At 50.5% G+C, this 22359-nt stretch overlaps 1 protein-coding gene across 1 annotated transcript in view; it reads left to right on the forward strand.

Moving 5' to 3' along the window:
* The window catches only part of LOC149343470 (uncharacterized protein C15orf61), a 36919-nt gene that overhangs the window by 11059 nt on the left and 3501 nt on the right, over positions 1-22359 (forward strand). The window contains exons 2-4 of the mRNA XM_089545938.1: positions 4608-4824; positions 9916-10027; positions 17439-17580. Coding sequence (XP_089402064.1) covers positions 4612-4824; positions 9916-10027; positions 17439-17566 — 453 coding nt within the window. The 5' untranslated portion in view covers positions 4608-4611 and the 3' untranslated portion in view covers positions 17567-17580. The remainder of the gene's footprint in view (positions 1-4607; positions 4825-9915; positions 10028-17438; positions 17581-22359) is intronic.

The following is a 22359-nucleotide window of genomic DNA, read 5'->3' on the forward strand; positions in this document are numbered from 1 at the left end:
ATGCTGCAAAAATGTGAAATTGGAATGTCGCAAATTAGCAACAATCATACAGCTAGTTTGAGTTATAGGTGAAAGAGATACTCCAAGGATTCTAACAGCTCGACTTCCTTGGAACACTAGAATAATTTTTATCCAACAAACGTGTTCCTATTTCTCCTGCAACACTTGTCAGAAAATGAGAGACGCAGTTCTTGAATGCTGGCTGGAAGTTTTACATGCGCATCTTCTTTTCACACAGCTTGAGCACTATAAGCTTTAGTATTGGACTCGAATAATTTTTCTCACTCCTTTACAATGAGCCAAGCATAGTGATCAGAGAGCACTGACCATTGAGAACATGTTGACATCAAGTTAGTATTTTAGGATTAACAAAGGCGTAAGACAGGATTCTTCTCAAGCAACAGGAAATAAGATAGAAGACATCTTTAAAAGAACTACCCGAAACGAGATAAACGACTAAGAACCATCTGGGGAAATCCAATTTCAGTTCTCAGGCATCTTGAATCCGGTAAGAAGACGGCACGCAGGATCCGCCTTCGACGTCATCAGATGGCTCATCTGGAAATGGGCTATAGCAAGACGTTTCAAGTACAAATGAGACATCTACAATACTTCTAACATCTGCCGCGGCGGCTGAATTTCGATGAAGGCGTAATTCTAGAGGCCCGTGTACTGTGCGATGTCAGTGCAAGTTAAAAAGCACCCCAGGTGGTCGAAATTTCCGGAGCCCTTCACTACGGCGTCCCTCATAGCCTGAGTTGCTTTGGGACGTTAAAACCCAATAAAACCAAACTTCTAACATCTTTCTGTACCCAATAATTTTGTTCGTCTTTGTCCACCCCATCGCTACCCTCGTTGCTGTGGGGCCCAATGGGGCAACACTACGTTACCTACGTTGCAGATATGTTACATACTCAGTGAACTCGTCGCCCCTCGCCGTCACCTTCCCAGCATTTTCATTCTCAACGTCTACAGTCCACCCAGCCACCCCGGCGAGACGTTTGACCGCCTATTCGCGCAAGCCTTTCGGCTCTCCAGAGGCAGTCTCTTGATTGTCGAAGACTTCAACGCCGTCCAACCGGCCTGGGGCTATACCCAGCCGAAAACCAAAGGCTCGCGCCTCTACAGAACTATCTGTCAAAATCAGCTGACTGGCCCTCGCCGATTCGGACTTTCCCGCTCGCACTGGCAACAATGTTAGCAGCGACAATTGCCCACACCTTTCTTTCGTCAAATTCTTACCAGCGACAGCACAATAGGCAGATCACACTGAGCAGTGTTCATTGGATTGTCGAAATTATGCTCCCCGCCTCCTCCCGACGGCGCCCAGTGCGAACCCAGGCCCTCACTGACTGGAGCGCATTCCGGCGGTCTAGGCATGCAGTAAAACACTCCACCTCGACTTGGACTTTACTGAGCTGGTCAGGCGTCTCCAGGACGAGCTATTCTCCCTTACCATGCAGATCTCCCTCACCTCCGAGGGCGCAGGCTCGAACTACGCATTACCGCACTCACTTCCGAGGCATTTACGCCTCCAACCTCGCGTCTTCAAACTGGCGCCAGGTGTGACACAAGCTTGGCGGCACGATGGCCACAGCCCGCACTTGGTCGCTGCTCCAAGGTCTTCTCGATCTCACTACCGGAAAGCCGCAATCGTCTAAAACCATACAGATCATTCACGCTTATCCCGGCACGGGCGCAACCCTTCTCCAAGACCTGACGTACAGCTATATCGATGCTCCCACCACCACCTCTTACCCTGCCTACACAAGCACCTCTAGCCCTGACCTCGACCGACCGTTACCACGTCTCAAATCATCGATGCCGTCCAGGCCCTCAGCCGTAACAAGGCACCGGGCCGGAACGGTGTTCAGATTCGCCTCCTCCGCAACCTCGACAGTGTTTCTATCGACGTGTTCACGCAGTATTTCAACCAGGTCTGGGACACCCACATTCTGCCTGCCGACTGGTAGCACGCCGAGGTAATCCTTAGTCCCAAACCGGGCAAAGCCCATGACCTCCGCAATCTTCGGCCCATTTTTCTGAATTCATGCGCCGGCAAACTGTTCGAACAAGTCTTACTGAACCGCCCCCGGCTATTCCTTGAGAGCACCAGTGTCTTCCTTCCAACCATGTTCGGTTTCCGCCCTCATCTTTCTACCCAGGATGTCCTCCTCCAACTTAAGAAGGAGCGGTTGGATCACATTTCCAGTCCCCCCCCCCCCCCCCCCCCACCAACCATTCTAGCTCTCGACATTAAGAGAGCCTTTTATAACGTTAGCCATTCTCCCATTCTAGACAATCTGGCCTCGACTAACTGCGGCTCCCGCGCCTATCCTTCATCTCCAACTTTCTTCGCGACCGCACTGCCATCATCGGCATCAGCGCACTCCACACCATCTCTCTCTTCGCTCCAAATTACGCTATCTTCTAGGGGCCGGTGCTATCGCCTACACTCTTCAACCTTGCCATGCGCTGTCTACACCGCCTTTTGACCACCGTCCCTCACCTCCATCCCGTCCTCTGCGTAGACGTCAAATCTGGAGCACGTCCGACTCCTGCGGTGAGCAACAGATGCTCTCCAGGCCGCCGTCGACTACCTGCGGCGTGGCAACCTTGCTTGCCCGAGAAGTCGGCTCTCCGAGGTTTCAGTGTTTTGTCCGAAACCTCGTCTTCATGATCGCCCCATTGATCCGGTTGTGCTCATTCATCCCAACCCCACCACGCGGCATCCCCATCACGTACGCTGTTCAAATCCTCGGCTTTCACCTCCATGCAGATGGCCGGCCTTCCGCCACTATCCGCCTGTCGGCAACCACCACTGCCCAAGTAACGCGAATAGTCGGCCGTATCACGGACCGCAAACGCGACCTCAAAGAGGCCGACCTCATCCGCCTGGGCCACGCCCTCCTCACTATCCGCGCAACGTATTCCCTGCCTTAACCCATCCTCAGAGCCCAAGAGACCCGTGGAGTGAATGCTTCTAAGATCTTCCAAGAGCTTCCAAGATCGCTCTGGGCCTCCCTCCCTATGCCTCCACTAAGCGCCTTGTTGCTATGAGCGTGCACAACCCGCAGAAACTCGTTCAGGCTCGCCTTGTCAGCCAATATGAGCGGCTGTCCTTTAGCGGGCCGGGCGGTAGTCACCCGTCTCTGTGTCCAACTCCCTGCATCTCAGCAGGGTATCTGCCCGCTCCCCTCCCCTTTCCGCATCATATTGCGGTTGCCATCATCCCTCGCAATATGCACCCTGTATTTCATGCCGGTCGGTGCGCAGCTCGCGCCGCCTTCCTTTAACGCCGATACGGCGTCCACGGCTACAGTCGCTATATGGAGGCCGCCACCTATCCCTCCAGGCTGGCTTCCGCCTTTCACGTCGCGAACAACACTGGCCGCGTTCTTACGCAGGGCTCCCGCAACACTTCGAATCCCACTGACGCCAAGGAATTCGCCATCGCATTTGCCGTAACCACTCGGTGACTGTGTTATTATTCTCCGACTCGCCAGTGGCTCTTAGGAGATACGTCACGGGCTGTCTGACCATCCGTCTCCTCCAAACCCTTGGCAACTCGCTCCCCCAGGTCGAACTCGTATGGACGGCGGGGGACGTGTCCGCGTAGGGCAACAGGCACGTTTATTCCGCCGCCCTTGCCTGTATACACCGGGCGCCTTATTACGCGAATGCCACTCGGTCCGTGAGGCGGTCTAGGAGGGCCTCTATACGGGAGAGCTCTGGAAAGGGGGCAGGGGAAGAAGGTGGCGGGGTTGGAGAGACGGGTCACGGAGGGAGGGGGTGTGATGGGGTGACGGTGACGTTGCAGGTGTCGAGCGCGGGGCGGGGTTCGGCTTCCGCTTGGTAGGATGGTGTGGTTTGCCCGTCTCTTGCGTTCGAAGCATCGCGAGTTCTCAGCGACCGATGCTGTTGCCTTTGGCGTCCTCGTGGCGTTTCACGGGCGTCCAACTCCGGATTTTCGCGCGTATATAGCGTTCGCTCGCGGAGTTCTTAATTAGAATCCTCCTTCTGGTGACCCGTGGTCTTCTGAGCCACGGCTAGGAGCGATGAGCGACAGTGTTCGTGAGTTAGGTGCCACGCGCCACATGATGCTGACGTCATAAAAGCGCACGGCTTCATTGCTCCCAGCTGGCTATGCTGTTGTAGCAATGTTGAAAAAAATTGTTTTTGAGGAAAGGAAATGGCGTAGTATCTGTCTCGCATCTCGGCGGAAACCTGAACCGCGCCCTAAGGAAAGGGATAAAGGAAGGAGTGAAAGAAGAGATGTCATAATGGAGGGCTCGGGAATAATTTCGACCACCTGGGAATCTTTAACATGCGCTGACATCGGACAGTGCACACGGGCGCGTTTTGCGTTTCGCCTCCATGGAAACGCGGCCGCCGCAACCGGTCTCGAACCCTGGTACCCCGTTTCAGCAGCTGAGCGCCCTAATGAGCTGAAGCCATGTGAAATTGAGCGCGTTGGGTCGTCGACTTCTTTCCGCCACTATATTGTTGCGCCGTGTTTTCTTTTTCGTAGGGATGTAGCAACTTGCTTAAATCTCCGCTGTAATCAACTCAGCAAAATTGAAGCCCCCATTTCGGATTATTCGCAGGGTCATGCAGTCGCGGTGGGGCCCCGTGACGCGGCTGGGCCTCGCCCTGGGACGGGACCTAGAGGGTCGGCCTCTGGCCTCCGAGGTGCTCAGCTGCCACCTGCGCCAGCGCCACCTGCCGCACTGGACCTCTTTTCTAGTGCGCTACGCAGCCGTTCGCAACGACCACTTCGGTTGGTCGCACTTCAACTGGCCCCTGGACGGCACAAACTACCAGGTAGGGCCGGCCTCTTCTCTCGCTGTGGAACACCATTCCTTCCATTCAGCGACCGTCGCAGAGAAGACTCGAACGTGGTTCAAGAAACCTGTATCGATTGGCCCGCCGAGTCATTCCGTGTCGTTGGTGTGGGCGGTCTTTTTTTCGCATGCAGACCTATCCTTTCGAATGCCTTTTTTTCGCGGTCTACTTGTGTTATTTCATTTCTGGTGGCCTTTCCTGCCAATATTAGCATTGAATAGTCTGGAAGTGCTGCAAGGAACGCGGGGTATGACCCTACTACGCCTTGCGGGAGCGCGCTGTTGCCTATGCTTGTTTTTGTGATCAGTACTTTTTAAATAATTGCGTGAACATGGGGTTCCTTCCTCGTGTATTGCACGCTGATGGTGGTGGTGAAAAACATTTATCGTCTGTTAAATTTTACAGAAAGGTGATTGGAGTAGGACCCTCTAGGCCCTTTCCCCTCACAATACTAGGTGGAGCCCCTATTCCGGGGCTCCATTGGCAAGCAACGCCGCCCGCGTCCGTCGAACCAAGGCCTTTTGGGTCTTCAGGTCGTGACAGCCGAGCAGGGCCGCCTCCCACTCCTCTCTGGTGGGGTTGGGGTTGAGGGGGATAGATGGGTTTGATTGACACGCCCAAACCATGTGGAAGGTGTCAGCCACCTCCTCACAGAACTGGCACGTGCCATCAAAGGATGTATTGAAATGTTTAAGCACCGCCGGGCACAGTACAGTGTTAGTGAGAATTTTGATGAGGAGGCACTCGTCAGCGCGATCCACACCCTTACAAGAGGCCGGGTAGCGCCGGTGCTCCTTGTAGTAATCGGTGATGTGTTTGAATATAAGGGACAGATTGCCTGATTGGGAGTAGCCTTCCAAGAACAGGGAGCTATCCCGGGGAGAGAGTACGCGGGCGGCCTGATCGGCCTGTTCGTTTCCCTGGAGTCCCTGGTGACCGGGGGCCCAAATCAGGTTGCGTGGTGTTGGATCTTCGCATCGGCAGCTATACTCCAGTATGCGCCAGGCAAGCGGGGAAGCCGAGCCCAGCTGAAAGCGTCTTCATCAAACGAAGCGTTGCAGTGGCGCCTCCCGCAAGCGGTCCGCACGGCTGCCTTGCACTGTGATCGTCCTCCAGTAGGACGTGTCTATCCACAAAAAGAACGCAGTCGCTGTTCCTTGTAGAGACGACGGAGAACTTGATGGCGAATACTTCTGGCGTCTAAGTATTGCCGCGGCATGACAATCACGAGTAGCCATGCTCCTTTCACCAACCGTACGCCTATAACGATCTCCGCCGTGACTGCTCACGCAGAGCGTGGGAGTCCGGAGAGCTGGTAGCCAACCTGCCTCCACTGCAGGACAACGTCCTCTCCCCTACCTCTCCAATCAGGCTTTTTAACAAATGAGGCGCCCTCTGGGAAGTGGCGAAAATTCGTCTGGAAACAAACGCGCGCGGAAGACGCATGCAGGTGCTACCCGGTTTCGCGCGGTTCCACGAGGCGCCAATTCCACCTGCTAAGTAGCAAGTGCGTACGCGTGACAGCTATCGCCGTCTGTCGCATGTGCCTGTCACTGACATAACTGCGCATTCGCAGTAGGAGTGGCACTTTGCTTTCATCAGTGGAGCTGGAGGAGGAGATGCGCAGAGCGGCGTGTGAAAGAAATTAGAGCCGATTTAGCCTATATCGCCAAATGCGAAGTATGTGCGATAGCACGTAGCATTGCATTTCGCTTTTAGTTCAGGGCTAAGGTTCCAACCCCAGGCTTCAGGCAGCGCGCTATAAAATTTTGGGACCCTTCGCCTTCGCCTTTTGGGCACCTTCGCCGGGTGGTGTATACTTGTGAGCTCTTAGGGTAAGAGGGGTGTGGAGCGCGCTCAAGAGGGCCATGTGTCTATTTGTTCGTGGATAGGAAGAAACGCGTCTGCCCTTCGTTCTCCACGGCGCGTTTGGCGCACGAGGCGGCAATGCATCTCTCTCATATTTCTATACTTCTCCTCCCTGAAGACCGAACGTCACCTGGCTTCAAATGACATTAGCCTGAAACTTTCTTTGCAGCTTTTTATTACCTATTGGCCGCGCTCTCAGAAGCTCTCGAGAAGGTCCGAGTCTAGGGCGATCTTCTCCGTGGGCTCGTTCATCGGGGCGGGAAGATCGTTGTCAGTGGGGAGAATCTTGGACGCGAACAGTCTTGGTGGTATTCGGAGGCCTCGTGCTTGATTTTAACCATCCCGAGGCCGCCGCAAAGGATGCAGTAGATGACCGCAGGGTCTGAGGGCATCATGGCTTTCAGGTGAGTCGCCAGGCGCTCCCGCAAAGTGTATAACCCCCGGAACGCCCGCTCTTAGGACAGGTCACCTGGAGCTGTTGGCCCCACGCGGCCACTCTCACGTAGGCGCGGGGAAGCGCCTCGACTTCCTGGATCATCCGCGGGGCCGCCGACCGCCCGGGACGGCGCCGGGTTCCGACCACGGCTGGAAGCTGGCGGTTGGCTGCAAATGGTGATTTGACCTGAGGCTGCCGCTGATCCGATGGTCGTTGTGCCTGTTCCCTTCGGCTGAGGTGGTCCCCAGTAGATACTGCGCGTGTATGTCCCACTGTGCACGGTAACCAATCACAAACATTCTTCTCCCTTTTGCCCTTACCCTAATGCAAGGCAGAAAGCTGGAGGCCTTGGGATGACATGTCCGCCGATATAAATCAACCTGATTCTTCTCTAATTACAGTTGACATGCACGTGTAGCTGAGGCTGAGCTGTGGCTTTGGAGAACTGGCCACAAGCTTTCTTTTACACTACGAAGCAGGCACGTATCTGAAGGGACTCCCTCAGGTTCTCTGGGCAGTGCTTTCTTTGGGCGTGTACAACCCAGCACTCCCTTTTCTGCACTCTGCTCAATACAAAAAAGTTATCTTGGGCCCCTCCTGAAAAACATTTCTGGCTACGTGCCTGTTACAAAGCGTACGTTTCCAACGCTGGGTAATAATAATTAAAGAAGCATGCGGAAAACTTCACCGCTAATATCAGTTGTCTATTGAAGCATTTTATTTTTCGCTTTACTTCGGTCACTGGGTTATTTCATGCGTACTTAACTCGGGAGGTTCTAACAACGTGTCATATAGCCTGAAAGCTCGACCCATTCATGCCGTTTTGCATTCGGCCTCTTCGTATTCTGTGCTTCCCGTTAGTTCCTATATTCAGGAGCCAGCAACGTTTTACACCGGACGAAATTCGTTCGCCACTGACGAGCGAAGATTTGGTAGTGAGAAGTTAACAGAACAGCAGCTTGGTCCGAGTTGCCAGAAATCTCGTCGGTCAGCCTAAAAAAGAAACGAAGGACAGACAGATGGTTCAATAATCCGGAAAGGCAGCATTGCGCAAGGCGCTGAATGCTACTGCAAATTTTTTGAGATCAAAGACCTTTCAAACTGAAAACACGGTCATCCGCTGCGCCTGCGATTCATGGCGTGCAACGGCATTTGTGAGTTCAAACGTAGAGATAATAATAATAATGCCTTTATTTTCCATCACAAGGATGAGGGAGGCAGAGAGAAAAAGCTAGGGGTGTAGCTTGACGAGCTCTCGCCTCCCCAAAAATAGATATAACTTGTACAGGGAAAATATGCAGACAGCTAGCATAACAGCATACCAGCAAAGCTTAAAAAAAGAAAGAAAAACCTAGCAGTAATACTAAAGAAATAAAGGAAGCATGAACAGAACCCATTTTTTGACACAACTGTAACACTTTGTAACGCGTAAAAATCAAACGTAAAGGCAAAATTATATAAAAATTACAAATTGCAAAATTGTAATCACATAAATTTAAACACAATTACAGGAATTACAACTCAAATGACAAATGCGTCAGCAGTCCATCACTAATCGTGACGAAACAAGGTATCTTCTTTTGTGCTGAGTATAGTGCGGCGGTGGCACTTTTATTTGTGTTTTCAAAGTGATTATTTTGTTGCTTTTTTTCTTCTTGCACCTTGTATCAATGTACACATGTCGACAAACGTGCAACAGAGCATGCAGTGAGAAGCTCTCTGCCTTCTTTCTGATCTCCTGTCTTCATGTAGTCATGAAATTTATGAGCGTGAACACGGCAGCGCGTGGTAGTAGCCTCAAGCCCTACTTGGGGCGATACGCAGCAGCTGCTTTTAGCAACGTGGTGGAAAGGGCTATGCCGCCTTGCCAGCTTCCAGCAAGCCGAAGGTCACATCTCCCTTTACACTTTGTTTGTGAAGGCGGCCGCTGACGAGTAGGGTTCAAGGCTATCTGGCACGCGCTGCCGTGTTCACGCTTATAAATTTCATGACTGTACACATAGCGCTGGTGGTAGCTTCAACTGCACGAAGTACCACTGTTCATGAAGGCGTTCCCTGTGATATGCGGGGTGGCCGACATCTCCACGTCGGTCAAGGCGAATGGAAGAGATGTTGGGGAAATGAGTTTCTTCACGCTGAATGTCGATGCTCGGCGGAGAAGCAGCGTTGACCGCACTGCAACAGACCTTGGCAGGTCACCGAGATGCTGGGGCTGGGTAACAGCACGGTGTGTTTGTGTTTTGGCGAAAGCCGTGGCTGCAGTCTTGCCCGGCAAACTTGGCAGTGGGTTCTGACATTAAGCTGCAGTCCGACGGGAAGCATTGTTCGAGAACTGCAAAAGAAGCGCCTACTCTTTGAGGATGAGTCTATGGCCTTCAGGACGAATTGGTGTAGTTTTACTGCGCAGGGGATGAGTGCTGGTGACGCATGCAAGGCAGGAAAGCGGTAGAGCAATTACGCGTAAGGCCTCTATGGTATACGGGCAGCTGCGTTGATCGCCGATCTTTTGGGTGTTCATAAACAGCGAAGGTCTGGCTAATTTAGGGAAAGCAGAAACAAGGGCACATTGCAGCACAGCGTCGACAGAAGCGAAAGGGGTAGTAGGACGTGTGAGACAATGACATAAACCTAACGAAAATAGTCACCGACTTTCTCCCTCGCTTCTTCCGACATCAGGGGCCGTGCGGAGTGCGCGAGACTCGTGCAATGCACAACACTCATCCTCGCTTCACCTCTGCATTGGAATGGCGCTTGTGTATGTGCAGGTGTTACGCACGGGCTGCTACCCGTTCATCAAGTACCACTGCTCAAAGAGGGCGCCACGGGACCTGACCGCGGAGGACGCCTTCTTTCGATTTCTCAAGGTGCTAAACCTGGGTGAGTGCATGCCGCCGCATGTGGTACATCTGTCGCTGCTGCAGCCGCCGTCATCGCCTCGGCGAACGCGGATGCTGCGACGCACGTCTTTTCTTTCTGTCAACTCCCCTCTTACGCGGAAGTGATGGTGGTCCAGTTGGAGCCAGTCGACGGCACCGTACACTTCCCTCTTATTTCTCCCCTCACTCACAGCAAGAGCAGCAGCAGCGGCGGAGGTGCACCGGCTTGCCATGCCGGCCTGTGGAAATATTGATCCATCGTATTAAAAACCAGCGCTTGCGAGCACAGACAGAGGACGCAAACTGAAGGCGCTGACGTATCTATAGTACCAAGGGAGATAATGAGTTCGACTCGTTATACATGTTCGAAGCTGCCCGTTCGTTTTCAGCTACTATCAGTACGCCATGCACACAAAGGCTACGTTACAGTGTGGTCTGTTAAGAGGAGGAAGGACGTATTGACGGTCGTTCCGAAAGCAGCTCGTTTCTTACTCCACGCTAAGATTGCTAGAAGTGGGCCACCGGGCTCGGCCGTCGTTTCGTGCCGCAGTAAGTGCAACGGGTACCTATCCTGTGTTCCCATTCCGATATGCAAGAACGCCTAATCGGAAATTGCGTAGCATGCTAGCCAGGTCAGGCGGTAGGTTCGGAGCACTTACGAGGTTGCCAATAACTTGCTGACCTGCAGTGAGACGAGGTGTCAATTAAACAGTTAGCAGCATGTGAAGGTCACAAAATACAACGTGCTGCAGCATGTAACACGCATTGTGCGTGCCACACTGTCGTCAGTTTCGACGAGTTTCTCTGTATCTAGACTGCTGTATTTTCGGGCACCTGAGTCGTACGTGGTCGTGAGCGAATCTCTTTTTCCACAAGATTGCTAGAAGGCGAAGCGACGCATATTTCTGGCTCCCGCCTTATCAGAAACGCCTCAACTAACTTCCTGCAGGTCCGATCTGGGTGACTGAACAAGATATTTGTCCTGTCCAAATGGGGGAAACAATCTTAACACTTCCGGAAGTGCACAGTAAGGTTCGACGACACTGCCCCTTTCACTGATCTGCGGTGTTCAAACTGCCGCTCCTTTATGCAGCGTCCTGTCTGGCCGATGTAGTACCTCTTGCCGCAGGAAAGCGGTATAGAATACACCACTCCGGTGTCGCAGTCGACGAGTAGTTTTTTGTGCTAAACTGTGCATCTATTCCTCGCTTGGTCATCCCGGCACTCGAGCTTCTTCCTTACTGCACTGCAGACTCTGCTTATCTTATTCTTATCTGTGAAAACTACTTTCACCCCGTATCTCGCCCCTGCTTTCTTCAACCGGTGTGGCATTCCATGTACATGCGGAATCCCCACTGTTCCTGTAAGCGCGCCGTCTTTTTCTTTTGCGAGACTATCGCCCCTAGTCAGTATCCTCTCCGATATTTGGACCAGAGCCACGTCCGGAAAACCAGCGTCCCTAAGCCTCTGAACCTACCCCTGGAAGCTAGTCCCAACACTATGAGAGCACGATTTCCGCATTGAAGCCTTGAGACATGCAGTCGCTATTCCCGCCTTGACCAACACAGAGTGCTCTGAATTGTAACTGAGGAGCGGCTTGGCTGTTGGTGGGTTATATTCCCAACACGTTCCTGTCTCATGGAAAACGACTTTCATGTCAAGGAACTGAACAGAACCCGAGTCTGGTAAATCAAACGTGAAACCCACACTCTGGGTCCTCTCTTTGAAAATCTTAATGACATCGATAACACTCCTGGGGGAACCTTTGTTCAGAAACACTAAAAAAATCACCGACATAGCGAAACACTTTTACAGCTAAGTCCTTAAGATCTTCATCCAGTCTCATGTCCATCCTGCTGAGGAAAATTTCACTCTACACCGGGGCGACCCGAGACCCAATATAAACACCAGACCGTTGGACGAAAATTTTTTCACCCCATGCAACGAAGGTCGAACGCAAGTAAAAGGACAGAAGTTCGAGAAAACCTCACGGAAATGTCACAATTGGCACTGAAGCCCCTTTCAGTTCGTGAAAGACATGAGAGCGCAAAACGAATATGCACGAATATGCACGAATATGCACCAACAAGCCCAGCTTCAAGTACTTCTTACCCCTTTCAGTCGCCCAGATCGGACCTGCAGGAAGTCAGCTGAGGCGTTTCTGATAAGGCAGTAGTCAGAGACATGTGTCGCTTCGCCTTCTATGAATCTCGTGGAAAAAGAGATTCGTGCTCCCGGGAAATGTGTGGCGACAGGGTGATAGCAGGCGCATGTCATGTGTTAAGATTGCTGGTTGGCTTTGTTAAGATGAGGCGATTAGCCTCCCGCTGCATGCGCGTACCGTTTTTAAGGGCTATCGCGATTTTATGATGTTTTTTTGTTCGGTCGTTGTGTTTGGTGCTTATGTATCGAATCTTCTAGAAATAAAATTTCTGTTGTTAGATATAGTGCTCGTGTCGTCTCTTGTTTCTTCCACTACGTCCTGTGTTTCGCGCTGCTTCAAGATGAATCTGTTCCAACTTGCCCACTTTTCTGTTCCCGTGGTCTGAGTACCTCGGAATGTTAGGAGGTGCCTTGCCAGCTAGCGCACAGGGTTTTGAGTGAAACAACTTATTTGTTGCCTTCACGACGACATTCCCTCAGCTTACATTGCCTTCAAACAGCTCCAGGACACGTTTTTCGGTTAGTTTTCACACTCTCATTTATCCCGATTGATTTCAATGCTCTAAACCTCGTCAGTACGTCAGACGTGTTCTTTCTGTGACCAACGTCCTTAGGCGACCGTTTGAGTTCACTGAAGGTTTTCATCGATACCTTGAACTGGTCCTTGAATGGCCCAGCCCTACGGCTGTTTAAACTGCCCTGTTTCTCGTCCATCTTAACAGATAGACATATCGTTGACATTCAGCGGCGATCGGAAGCGCCATATCCCTGAGACACCCGAAAGACGCAGGTTCGATCTCGGCCGCGGCGGTTGAATTTCTATGCAGGCGAAATTCTAGAGGCCCGTGTACTGTGCGATGTCAGTGTAGATTAAAGAACCCCAGGTGGTCGAAATTTCCGGAGCCCTTCACTACGGCGTCCCTCATAGCCTGAGTCGCTTTGGGACGTTAAACTCCCATAAATAAACCAAACCAAACCATATCTCTGAGACCTCCGTCGTTGGTCACACCAGCGGGGGTCAGCAGCATTCGTGAGATCACTCCGTTTGGTGCGCAAGATGACAGCGGCATTGCCACGAGATATGAACTGATGAAGACATTGTGCGCAAAGCACTGGCACACTCTCTGACTGCCAGGAATCTGGTGAAAATGACAAGGAGGAGACCGGCCCACCACCAGCTGCCGTGAAGGCTTCAACGGCAGCCAGTTATGTCGAGTTCCTAGAAGGAGATGGTAAAAAGAGATGGGGGTTGGTAGGAGTTGGTAGCCAGGGTCTCGGAGAGGAGGCATGACCGAGCGGGGCATTTGAAAAGCGCGCATAATGGACTTCTATTGGAGATAACGCCAATTATGTGAGACGTGTTTTGTTTGTTTTACTTATGCTACCCACCCCTTATGTAATACCCCCAATACAGGGGGAATTCGCGGTAATAAAGTGAAGATAGTGTATTTTTCACTGTAGTAAGGGAAGTCCGCTTACTAGGATCCTCGGGCGCAAAGAAGGCAAACCGCGTATCGGTCAGGTTCGTTCTAATTGCGCTCGACTTGTTTTATTTCGCATGTTACCTGCTAAAAACCAATTCTAGTTCTCTGAATTACTTTTTCATCTCAAAACATAAACATTTTTTTTTTAGCCTGTGCAGTCTCTTCAAAGCACACATTCCACGCCCATTGTGGGTAACTGTATTTTACGATTCTTTGGCAGAGACGTCAGTCGCAGTGTCCCTGCGGGAAAACTACTTCTATTCTAGCAAAAAATATTTTCAAGGGCAAGAAACGCCCATGGCGGCCACTCTAATAATTGAGGACACAGCCAGTCTTGGCGTCCACCCTGCCAACTCACAAACGTGCAAACGGGTTTTTTACTGCAAGGCAAAATATTATGCCTGCAAGACGAAATTGCACATACTATGCACACAAGGAGGGTCGCGGCTACCCCCAAAAATAAAAGTTGAAAGCAGCGACAAAGTCTTCGCGATTCGTGTCTGTCAGTTACTTGTATTAGTCTAATTGCCTGGACACTGTTTTTATCTGGAGAGGATCACAGCAGAGGATCTTCGGCATCATCTCTGCCGCTGCGCGCGGTGAAGTTCGCTGTGAAAAGCAGTCTTCTGAAAATTTGACTCCGCTGTACTTTTTTTCCTGCACTCATTTTTTCTTTAAAAAATTACAGGGTCATCGTTCCCTGGAATATGGCCTTCTTGTAGGTTGCGGATTGCGGCATGGTTCAGTCCCGGAAACAACTTCACTTTTTTCATAAAAAAGAATGATTCTTCTTTTATGCTTAGTCAAGATAACAGGCCGCGCACTGTGTTGTTCTTTTTTATATTCATAGACCAGCGACCACTACGACGTTTGTCCCTCGAAAACTAGATTTTTTTCAAAAACTGCTATGTTTTGTTCACAGTCTTCGTGCTAAGGCGGTCAAGACACTTCTGTGAACACAGGTACAGCTGTGCCGGTTCTCAGAACATTGGCAGAGCGCAAATCCACAAGATAGGCTCGGCGTAAGTCAGGCGAGCGCGCGCGTTGTGGAAATGCGGGTTGCGGTTGCCCTCCATGTCGTATACTCGAAACGAAGCCCCTTCGAGACAGCTGGCCTGGCTGACATCGCGCGCTCTCGTCTGCCAACACGCCGTTACAAGGTGACCGCTCGATGCCCTGCCGGCTTTTGTGCAATGACATCCTGCTGAGCTCGCGAAAGCAGCGGGCTGAAAGGGACGCGCATATGGATACGGCATTTAAAACTGTGCTGAGCCCTTCTGAAGAATGCGAACGGCTTTAAACATGTTTTATCAAACCGGGTTATTTAACTGGACCCGTTTCTGTCAGGACTGGTTGCAAGCAGGATGAGCTTTGCCAGTTTATGCATTCCACGTAACTGCAAGTGGAATAAAGCCGGCTTACGGAAAGGCTTCCCCTTTAATTTTTACGATGGATTGTTCTCCGTTTCCTCAGGTAGAAACTGTTCGTATTCTTGGCCTTCTCTTTCTTACATCTGGGACTGGCACTCCGCTGTTGACAGGCACCCGTAAATCGGCTCGCGCTACTCTAGGCATGATTCGTCGCATAGCTATGCGCTCTGGTGGCGATCATGCTGATACAACCTGCCAGCTTGTGCGCTCAGTCCTCCAGCCATGGATAATATATCAGGCACAATTTCAATGTCTCACCCGCAGACAGTGCAATTCCCTTGGAGCTATCAATCGTGAGGCTATGCGCGCCATATCTCCCCCGTTTAACACCCATACCCGTGCTTCAGGAGTAAGCCCAACTTAATACACTCAGTGAACTCATCGACCAATAGGTGGCAGAGTTCGCAAACAGTCTCTACAACTTCATCGCTTAAAGACGCTCCCTCCGTGGTCGTACTGTCAGCTTACAGACAATCGCCGCCACTGTTTCCTAGCTGGTATCAGCCGCGTATCTGCCTAAAGGGTGCATATTGTGCACCGATGCATCACTTACTGCAGAGCGGGGAGTTATTGCTGTGTACAGTCCCTCACATCCGCATCTTAACTCTCGCGCGGCAGATACCGCGGATACGTGCAAATCCCTGGCATTGGAACTTCAAGCCATTTACAATGACATTGCTTCCATTCCGCTCGTTCCCACGTTCAGTACAGTGCATCTTTACACCGACTCGCTCACAACCCTCAAACAGCTTAAGGCTGTTCGACGCACATTTCAGATTACAAAATCAATTCATCTGCTCTGCGCAAAGTACCCATGTCCTGTACGCATACACTTGATTCGCGGCCACGATCACGATCCACAAAACAATGAAGCGGCTGCTGTGACTAACCTTGACAAATCAGATGGCCCGCCACCTTTCCCTTTTCCCCCATGAAGAAGCAGCTATAGCCCTGGCCATTACTCAAACAAATGCCAAATACATATTCTCGGATTCTAAATCATCCATACGAAATTTCACCAACAACGGGTTCACACGCCAGCACATCGTGTTCTGAACAGTGTTGTACCACCGAGTCGGCTCATCACACTCATCTGGGTTCCTGCGCATTGCGGACACCCGGGGAATACGGCTGCACACAATCACGCCCGAGGACTCGTCGACCGGGCGGTGGACGGCCTCCCCTCGTTCCGCAGTGCTAGGGAACGCATGATGACGTAACATGAAGTCACGGTTCACTACCGGGGTTCCCGACTAGTTTACTCCCCTCCCCATAAATCGCTAAATAAGGCCGAGCAAGTCGTTTGGCGACGGATTCAGACAGACACTTTTCCGAACCCTTACCTGATTCCCTCATGCACCCAGGGGACTATCATCCGTCCTGCAAATTATGCCAGCACCCTAAAGCGGATGTTCATCACATACTTAGGGCTTGCCCTAATACTCCAACTCCCCCTTTTCTGAGACTCGACGATCAGGAGAGATGGGAGGCCGTGCTGCACAGCTCACAGCCGGAGGTTCAGCTCCGGATGGTGACCTGGGCCACAGAGGTCGCCGGGGCCCATGGGCTCCTGGCCACCTAGCGCGACCGCGAGGGCCCACCTGTTCCTGCAACCCCCTTATCCTTATCCCCACCCTCACTAGCTTCCTTTTAAGGGTTGCTTAATAAAAGTTTTTTCCTCCTCCTCCCCAGATCCGTTCCTGTCCCATGTTTCCGATTCACAAGTTCTGCGCCAGTGAACACGTGCTGTAATTCCTCTTCTGTGCTCGCACCCTCTCCCCCGTAGTCTTACTCTGCAGGATGATATATCCGTGGGCCGGATTCGGGCAGGGGCGGCTCTGACCTCATATTTCTGCCATCGGTGACGTGCCACAACTGACAGGCGCTCTCACTGTGGCGCTGCACCGGACATTTTGTGATGCGCGACACTTGTTGTGAACATACCCAGCAACGGCTTCTCACAGAAAACGGCTCCTCAGGGTGACGTGGACCTGCGGTGGAACCGCGAATGTGATCATGAAAAACGGACAATCACTACACCGGCAACCTCTGCAACTACCTCAGCGAAACTGATCTTTACTTTTCCTTTTAACTTTCTATCTCCGGCATTGCATTCCCCCTTTCTCAACTTAAGCCTCGTGGCACACCTTTCGAATAAAAAAAAAAAACTGCGGGAAGAAGTGGGCAATATTTAGGTGCCTTAGAGTATTGTTGATACTTGTAGTAGTACAAGTGAGTGGTGCTGAGGAGAGGGCAGGTTACTCTTGGTCTGGCTGTCGTGGTGTTGCAGGCGTCAGGGAGCGCGTGGCGTTGACGCTGCGCGTGCTGCTCGCAGGACTGCCGACGCTGGCGTACGGCCTGGGTTCCCTGCTCATGGTGCGGCATCGGGAGGAAGTGCGCACTTCGCGCGGACCCGTCACCGTCTACTTCCTGTACCGCGAGGAACCGGGAGCCATGCACTAGCGCCGCCCCATGCGGTAAGCTACTCATTGCAAACAGTCTCCATCCCGGCTTTTTACAGCGAGAGCTTTATATATGCAACGTCCCCCAAAACAAGTTTGTCCATGAGCGAAGATTTGTATCCACACACCCTTAGAGCGCGAGGGGGCAGTTGTTATGGTCACTTACCGGTCATCTTCTCGATTTGACGGGACGAGCTCTGCCTGAACAGACCTACCAGGATTCCTCAGTGTCCTTCCCTGGTCATGAAGTTTCCGCGTAATGTTGTGGGAGAGCTTTACGCTGCCAAGCGTTACCGCGCCGCGGCTCTGTCGGTCTCGTGGGGGCCAGTGCGGAAGGCGCTCGCCATTGACAGTGGTGTGACGCGCTGGCATCGTGACGGATTGCCGCGGAGTTTCTGCAGGCCATTCTGGGTAGTGTATGTGAAATTCCGCGTTTGACCGCGACGACGGATGCTGAAGATTTGGTGTGCGCAGCACTCATTCTTAGGCTGCAGGAGGACGGTCGGAAATGTGTCGCTTTTCTCCTGGCCGAGGGACTTCGAACGGCACGGAGTGTTGTAATGGGCCGCGCCACGGCAGTAAACGGGAGCTGTTTCTTTCGACGATGCGAACTTCCGCGTCTGCAAAAGGCATTCAGACGTGAGTGATATCGTTCGTGTCGTCCAGGCTGTCGTCTCGTCGCAACGCGAGAGCAGGCGTAACACGCTTCTTCCGCTCGGAATACATGTGGGACGGTCGCCGTTCTGGCTGCTTCAACCGGTAATCAGAGGCCTCGGAGTTCGTTTGTCGAAGTCCGCTCGGCCGCTGACGCATCATCAAACGCAATGAATGCTGTTTAGAGCCATAACTTGATCACGACGCAGCGAAAAATTGAGCCTATCCTGTGCTCGAACGTCACCCACACATCTGGTATCACCATCATCTGCCTAACTACTTCCACTGCAAGACAAAGACATCTCCCTTATTCCTTAAACTAACCCCTGTTTCCTTATTTTGGAGTCTTTATTTTAGAAGCAAAAGCAAAAAATAAAGAATTAAAGAAAATATGTAGGAATGCCTAACACAGGCTAACACAGCCTACGCAGTATAGCTAACTCAGGCTTAAAAAAATAAAAATATATGAACAGGGGCTGAAACAAAAAAAAAAAATGGAATTTTGAATCAAACGCCAATTTGAAAAAAAAAAAAAAAATGGGAGGACACTTATGACGAACTGCTGGGTTAGTTGGTTGTACATTCTTCAATGTGTGCGCTGTGGGGACTTTAAGGACACTTATGCTCCGCGTTTAAGGGTATGATGCAACTGTAGTTCCTCTTGCTCATGCAGACACAAACTCTGCTTTCTCTTTCACAATCACAATCATTATGTGAAAGACTACACGACATACATATAAAGGCCTACTTTAACTAAGCCATACGAACTTACCTGTATGGCCTGCGGTAGCTTGTCTGCAACACAAAAAATCAGGGGTCCGACTCCCAACTACCCGAATTTTGTTTTCAGTGCAAATTATTTACACTTTATACTTATGTGTCCTAATTACTTTTTAGTCATGTTGCGAGTTTCTAACCATCAGTTTTCTAATGTTTTAATCACATTTTAAATCCGCGGCTCCACGTGTGACGTTCCACCTTTTTGACCACTCCGGACTATTCGGTTGCAACAACGGCCACGGTACCCTATACGCTGTCGAGTAAGACAATGCCTTGAGTGGACATCAAAGCGAGGTCCGCAAGACGGAAACTGAAAATAAAAAGGGAAACGACCGTGGCCTGTTGTGAAACTAACAATGGGTTTCGGCGGAAAGAAGAAAGATGGCATGTCAGTGACATCAGGAACCCAGCTGTAAAATTCAGTTCCAGCGTGAGAGAAATGCCGTTGTGCAGGCTGTCACTTTTGGTTCTCGTTCTTTTCACCTTACTTATGTCCAGATGGCATACGACACGTGGGAAATTAAAAAAAGGCTTTGCCGAAGTGTTGAAAGAAACTGGACAGCATATTTTAATGCGTGATACCAAATTGGGAGGAATGTAGAAGGTTATGACTACTCAAAAAATAGTAGACACGGGAATGAAATAACTTTTCAAGGACCTCGCCAAGAGTTGAATTCCTGGAGATCGGCCGTTAAAATAACAATAACTCTGTCCTGTGCCAGCTTCGGCAACCTGACTCTCATCCGCCCCCTGCTACGTTTACCTTCTACAGAATTCCATTCCGTTACCTTATAGCCCAACCAGTCATCTTATATTCACAACAGCGCAGACTGATGAGCGAGTTGGTATTACATAATAAGGTTTGAACAGCGCGCCTGCACAAGTGCGAGGGAGCGACGAATGTCTTGTCTCTTCTTCCCTCGTTCTTGTGCAGGCGCGCTGTTTTAGCCTGACTGCATTCGCATTACGTGCCCTGCCCATGACCATTCCTTGATTTCGACAATCATTCATTCGCGTTTGTTCCCTGATCCTCTCTGCTGTCTTCCTGTACCGTCACGTTGAACTTATCATTTTCCTTTCCCTAGCTGGCTGCGCGGTCTCCAACTTAATTTTAAGCTTTTTCATTAGCCTCCAAGTTTACGACCGGTATGGGAGTACAGTCGTGCCTCGTTAATACGACCCCCATTAGTATGCACGACTCAAATTATGGCCAATTTTTCAGGGGACCAAACTGTTCCAATGCATTGACGACTCGTTAATGTGGAAACTCGCTGTCCGGACAATGGACAGAAAGAAAATGCAGAGAGCCCATTGGGTCCAATGTATTTTTGTCGGGTTAGTATGGACAGTGATGAGAAAAAAAATCTATACTACCCCAAACTGATGTTTCAGTTTCTTCGTTTTGAGCGCAGGACACCAGCGTAATGCAGTGTAAAATTTCAAATTCACTGATAGATGTCCTTTCCTTTTCAAGTTTTATGCTTTGCAGTGCAACGTTGCCGAGTTGGCGCCCCTTACCATTTTCCATATTGCAAAAAAAAAAGATGGCTGCAAAAAAAAAAAAATTCTCTCGGCAGTTCGTGCAACATAGAAAGCCTGCACAGCAGCTGTCGGCCTACTGGGTCGTGTGGTAGCGGGGTGTGAAGAGTTGTATTAGAAGTCAGGTCATCTAGTCGTGATACGCCATGAAGCGTATCACACAAAGGCACACAACCTGCACTACATTATTTCAAGCGAAATGGCGACCGGGATAATGGGCTTGCGGCTACCAAAATTGTGTCTAATTTCCACTTCACTGACCACCACTGCGCACAGAAGCAGACCCTAATCGTAGCGTGTTTTTTTTTCTAAATATTTTTTTATTCGTGATTCGTTATTACGGGCGACTCGCTTTATGGGCAGTTTTGCTCGGGGACCAACGTGTTCATATTAACGAGGCACAACTGTACTGACGAAATATAACTGTTGAGTGCAATTGCTGATATATCTGATATAAACGACGGCTAGTACGTAGCAGGGCAGCTGCAGCAGTAGCAGCAGCTACCCGCTTTGTTATCTGCTCGCTTATGTCATTATTAAGGCTACGACTGCATTTTATTGTTGCGAAGGTGCGTACAAACAGGCGCGGCGGCGAGCCCATGCTTCACCTCGGCAATAGAGAAGGGGATGCCCCAGCTATATTGCCTGAATAGCGACTTGGCCTCTTTCAGGTGAAGTGTTATTCTCTAGAATAACAGTGCAGGAAAGAAACTCCGGGAGAATACCACTCCTCTAGCGGTCACTTGCACACCATGGGGGGAAAAACGACCAGTGTGGGCTTTTTATTTTGTAATTTGTGGCACACAGTGTGGTTATTCCTTATCGTTAAATGCCTCTGGAACTATTTACAGTTTGCCTCCATATTTTCTCGAAACGTTTCCCTTCAAACGCTCGTGCAGCGCTGCGGTAATTTTACTCATGTAGTGGAGGATGCTATGACGCGTAAGAGTGGGCCCAGGTTTTGGAACAGTCGTCGAAGGAAACCACGGCTTGCCTATTCCAACTTCTAGCCAAATAGTTTAGAAGAATCCGCAAACTCCAGGCCATATTTTATGAGTCTCAAATTATTTTAATAAGCAAGGAGACGTCAAGAACATGAAAAATTACAGACCGATTAGCTTACTGTCTGTTGCCTACAAGGTATTTACTAAGGTAATCGCAAATAGAATCAGGGCAACCTTAAACTTCAATCAGCTGAATGATCAGGCAGTTTTTCGTAAAGGAAACTTGACTATCAATCAGGTGATAGAGAAATGCGCAGAATATAACCAAACCTATATATAGCGTTTATTGATTACGAGAAAGCATTTGACTAAGTTGAAACCTCAGCAGTCATGCAGGCATTGCGCAATCAGGGTGTGGAGGAGTTCTTTACGTGAAAATACTGGAAGATATCTATAACGACTGCACTGTTGCCATATTACTTCACAAAGACAGCAATAAAGTTCCTATAAGGAACGGTGTCAGGCTGGGAGACACGATGTCGCCAATGCTATTCATCGCCTGTTTACAGGAGGTGTTCCGAGGTCTGGATTGGGAACAGTTGGGGGTAAGATTTAATGAAAAATACCCAAACAATTTGCGATTCGCTGATGACATTGCCTTGCTAAGTCACTCAGCAGATAAGCTGCAAAGCATGATCAATGAGTTAGACAGGCAGAGCCGAATGGTGGGGCTAAAAGTTAACATGCAGAAGACCAAAGTAATGTTCAACAATCTCGCAAGAAAACAGCAGTTCACAATTGGTAGCGAGGTGCTGGAAGTGGTAATGGAATACGTTTACTTGGGGCAGGTAGTGGCTGCTTATCCGGATCATGAGAG

This window comes from Amblyomma mixtum, chromosome 5 (genome assembly GCF_055824585.1).
Source record: "Amblyomma mixtum isolate Tamu chromosome 5, ASM5582458v1, whole genome shotgun sequence".
NCBI classification, from domain to species: Eukaryota; Metazoa; Arthropoda; class Arachnida; order Ixodida; family Ixodidae; genus Amblyomma; species Amblyomma mixtum.